General features: G+C 42.7%; 1 protein-coding gene across 1 annotated transcript; it reads left to right on the top strand.

The window, feature by feature from the left end:
• The first annotated feature begins 2,324 nt into the window (after nucleotides 1–2,324).
• Nucleotides 2,325–3,888, top strand: LOC140116426 (odorant receptor 131-2-like). The gene has a single exon (XM_072132956.1). It carries the CDS (start codon nucleotides 2,336–2,338, stop codon nucleotides 3,281–3,283), a length of 948 nt encoding a protein of 315 aa, XP_071989057.1. The 5' UTR covers nucleotides 2,325–2,335; the 3' UTR covers nucleotides 3,284–3,888.
• Nucleotides 3,889–4,184: the final 296 nt, after the last annotated feature.

Here is a 4,184-nt window from a genome sequence, read left to right as displayed (position 1 = left end):
TTGTGTCCCGCCTCATCCTCATAGACTGTAAGCTCTTGTGTCCCCCTCATCCTCATAGACTGTAAGCTCTTGTGTCACCCCCTCATCCTCATAGACTGTAAGCTCTTGTGTCACCCCCTCATCCTCATAGACTGTAAGCTCTTGTGTCCCGCCTCATCCTCATAGACTGTAAGCTCTTGTGTCCCGCCTCATCCTCATAGACTGTAAGCTCTTGTGTCCCCCTCATCCTCATAGACTGTAAGCTCCTGTGTCACCGCCTCATCCTCATAGACTGTAAGCTCTTGTGTCACCCCCTCATCCTCATAGACTGTAAGCTCTTGTGTCACCCCCTCATCCTCATAGACTGTAAGCTCTTGTGTCACCCCCTCATCCTCATAGACTGTAAGCTCTTGTGTCCCGCCTCATCCTCATAGACTGTAAGCTCTTGTGTCACCTCCTCATCCTCATAGACTGTAAGCTCTTGTGTCACCCCCCCTCATCCTCATAGACTGTAAGCTCTTGTGTCACCCCCTCATCCTCATAGACTGTAAGCTCTTGTGTAATGTAATATTATATTTGTATAAGATCCATATTTAAGCTATGGAATATAATGGCGCTATATAAATACAGATTATTATCTTTCCTCTTTGATCTTTACCCTTTTCCCTTTGTGTATACGCTGCAGCTGTCCTTACATATTCCTTATGGAAATATCTATTTGTGTGTGATTTTATTCTCTTGTGGTCCACATCACCTTTAATGTTAAGAGAAGAAATTTCAATGTCAAGACGAATCCATGGAATCAGTCATCTAGTGGAATACATGTGGGAGTGGGGAGCAGATATAAAGTGCTGAGTCCCTCGCTGCGCCTGTATCCTGCTCCCTGCATGTGCACTATGCAGCTCAGTGCTGGAGATGGAAAGACTTGTGTAATTATCATACAGTAAGTACATATCATTCATAATCAAAATAGTGAGTGCAGCTCTGGGGTATAATACAGGATGTAACTCAGGATCAGTACAGGATAAGTAATGTCATGTATGTACACAGTGACTGCACCAGCAGCAGAATAGTGAGTGCAGCTGTGGAGTATAATACAGGATGTAACTCAGGATCAGTACAGGATAAGTAATGTCATGTATGTACACAGTGACTGCATCAGCAGCAGAATAGTGAGTGCAGCTCTGGGGTATAATACAGGATGTAACTCAGGATCAGTACAGGATAAGTAATGTCATGTATGTACACAGTGGCTGCACCAGCAGCAGAATAGTGAGTGCAGCTCTGGAGTATAATACAGGATGTAACTCAGGATCAGTACAGGATAAGTAATGTCATGTATGTACACAGTGACTGCACCAGCAGCAGAATAGTGAGTGCAGCTCTGGAATATAATACAGGATGTAACTCAGGATCAGTACAGGATAAGTAATGTCATGTAAGTACACAGTGACTGCACCAGCAGCAGAATAGTGAGTGCAGCTCTGGAGTATAATACAGGATGTAACTCAGGATCAGTACAGGATAAGTAATGTCATGTATGTACACAGTGACTGCACCAGCAGCAGAATAGTGAGTGCAGCTCTGGAGTATAATACAGGATGTAACTCAGGATCAGTACAGGATAAGTATTTTCATGTATGAAATATGTCTGTTCTATTAATTACCATTACCTGCTGAAAGCCAAAAATATGTCAAAGCTTCCACTGCACATATATAATGTTCCCCCTTATACAAGTCTTTGACCAAGTCCTGCCAATGGAGATGAGGCCGGGTGCTTATTACAGATCTAGCTTGTTGTGCATTATCCTAACCTAATGATTTGACAATAGATTTCACCTTTAATGCAAACGAGTAGGTGCAGGAGGCCTGATGTGGACATCTAATATTGCCCTTTACATGTATCCCATTCTCAGGTCGAGAAGAAACTCAACAATGTCAAGCGTTTCTGGGACTCGCAAATAACCTGCCTCATGTATATTTGGGACACATCTCAAGTTTTTCTAAGCAGAAGATATTACATGTCAATTATCATTGACTTCTCCAGTTGTTGGGCCATCAGTACTTCTAGATTGTGGTACTTTGAAAGCCTCAACCTGCCAGTCCATGATGTAGCATATCATAAGCCTACCTGACTATAATCATAACTGTTATAACATCTATCCATATAACATACAAAACAACCAGCCCTCTGGCCACCTCAGAACATTTTTGAAGGCCACCAATGCAATTGTCTCCAAAACCAAGACAATATTGCGCTTGTCATATTTGAAATCTTTTTGAAAGCTCTGATACAAAAATGTCCCTTTCTATGTGTTTTTTCAGGTTATAGAAGAGGTCATCGAGCGGTTTGGACATGGTCAACTCCACTGGGCTCAGTAATGACACAACTTTCAAAGTCAACATGACTTCCCAGATCCTTAGGACGTCCGTCCACTTCTTGATGATCTTCTTCTTCTGCATCTTCATGTACTTCATGGTCATCATTCTGAATGTGTTCCTCAGCTCTCCCCAGGTCCGGGAGACCACACGGCACATCTTGTTCATTCACATGCTTATGAATGATCTGGTCTATCTTCTCATCTCATACTTGCTCTTCATATTTGCGGTCAACTACGTCCTTGTGCATGTACCGGTTTGTCTCTTTATTACTATTTTTTCCAGTGGTATGTCTAGGATCACCCCATATAACCTGGCCGCCATGGCTTTGGAGCGTTATGCAGCCATCTGCCACCCCTTACGATATGGGGAGGTCTGTACGGTCCGGAGGTCGCTCATTGCCATTACTTGCATGTGGATATTGGGGCTTATCCCAACAACTGCTAACGTTATTGTCTATTGTTGTTCTGCAGACCCAAGAAACTTCTACCTTAAGGTTATCTGTGACTGGAGGTCTCTGGACATCAGCAATGTCCAAGCAGTGATCAGAAATTTCACTGATATCACCAGCTTCTCTGTGGTGGGATTAATAATCGCTTACACATATGTCAAAGTTATGCAGGTCGCACGGAGGGCAGACTCTGGGAAAATTGCATCCAAAGCCGCGAAGACCGTCCTTCTTCATGGGTTTCAGCTCTTCTTAGCCTTGTTGAATTTTACCACCTTCATTACCGAGACTTACTTGATATCCTATTTTCAATACCTGGCCTACACCAACTTCTTCTTCTTGATGTCTCTTCCTAGATTTGTGAGCCCTTTAATCTACGGCCTTAGGGATGAAGTGTTTGGTAAATCTATGAAGAGGTTCTACTTAGCCGCTGTGTTCACACCTTCGTGTCAAAAAGTATGTAGATCAAGAAACTAGGAAACTTCAGAGACATCATCACAAAAGTCAAAAGTCATAGGCTGGTCCAACAACATGCGGTACCTTGGAGGCTTGTTGGAACAACACAAAATCAACAAGTTTAGGATTGCTGATACAGAAGATTCTTAAGTATGGATCTCTGCATATGGCACCATCAAGGGCACTGCGATGACCACCTCTACTAACCAGGGGCAAAGCTTGGGGGGTGCAGAAGATGTGGTTGCACCTGTCCCAAGAGCCTCAAGATTTCCTTGAGACATCTCTTCCCTAAATAATACTACAAATAGCAGGTTTGAGGAATACCTTTGCTGCTGATTGTCAGACCTTCAGTCAATAGTTCCACAACTGGGACTTTCACAATTGTATCCTAAGGACAACCTTTCACTATAGTTTACCTTGTGTGATGCTCTAATAGGGGAAACCGAGACAACACAGAACATAAGTGCAATGTGAACCCAAACCCCTAACATGTATTCTGTTACTTGGTCCTACCTCAGCGACCCATGATTAATATCATGTTCAATATTACCATGTTTACGGTTTTTATAACAATGTCCTACAACCCTGTCTTGTTGTTGTTCTCGCCCTTGAATAATATTGCAGAATCAGGAAATGCACAAATATTAAAGATCTACAAGAAAGGAGAAGCGTATAAATAACAGTTTATGTCTTGTGATTTAATTTGCAACAGTTCTCAATTTACTCCTTTGGCTTTTCAAATTCATTCACTTCCTGCTCTGTTGCTATTGGCTTAAACTTCTTCACAGACTTCCTGCTCCGCCTATTCCCGGTTGTCCTCTGCTGGTGATACTGGTGATTCTCAGGCTCTAAGCTAAAGATTTTTATAATTTCTTGCCCGACCCACAAAGAGACCAGTAAGATGTAGCGGAGAGCTCTTGGC

The sequence above is a fragment of the Engystomops pustulosus genome, chromosome 2 (genome assembly GCF_040894005.1).
Source record: "Engystomops pustulosus chromosome 2, aEngPut4.maternal, whole genome shotgun sequence".
Lineage (NCBI taxonomy): Eukaryota > Metazoa > Chordata > Amphibia > Anura > Leptodactylidae > Engystomops > Engystomops pustulosus.
Note: the sequence above shows the minus strand (reverse complement) of the source record. Positions and strands in the feature narration are given on the sequence as shown.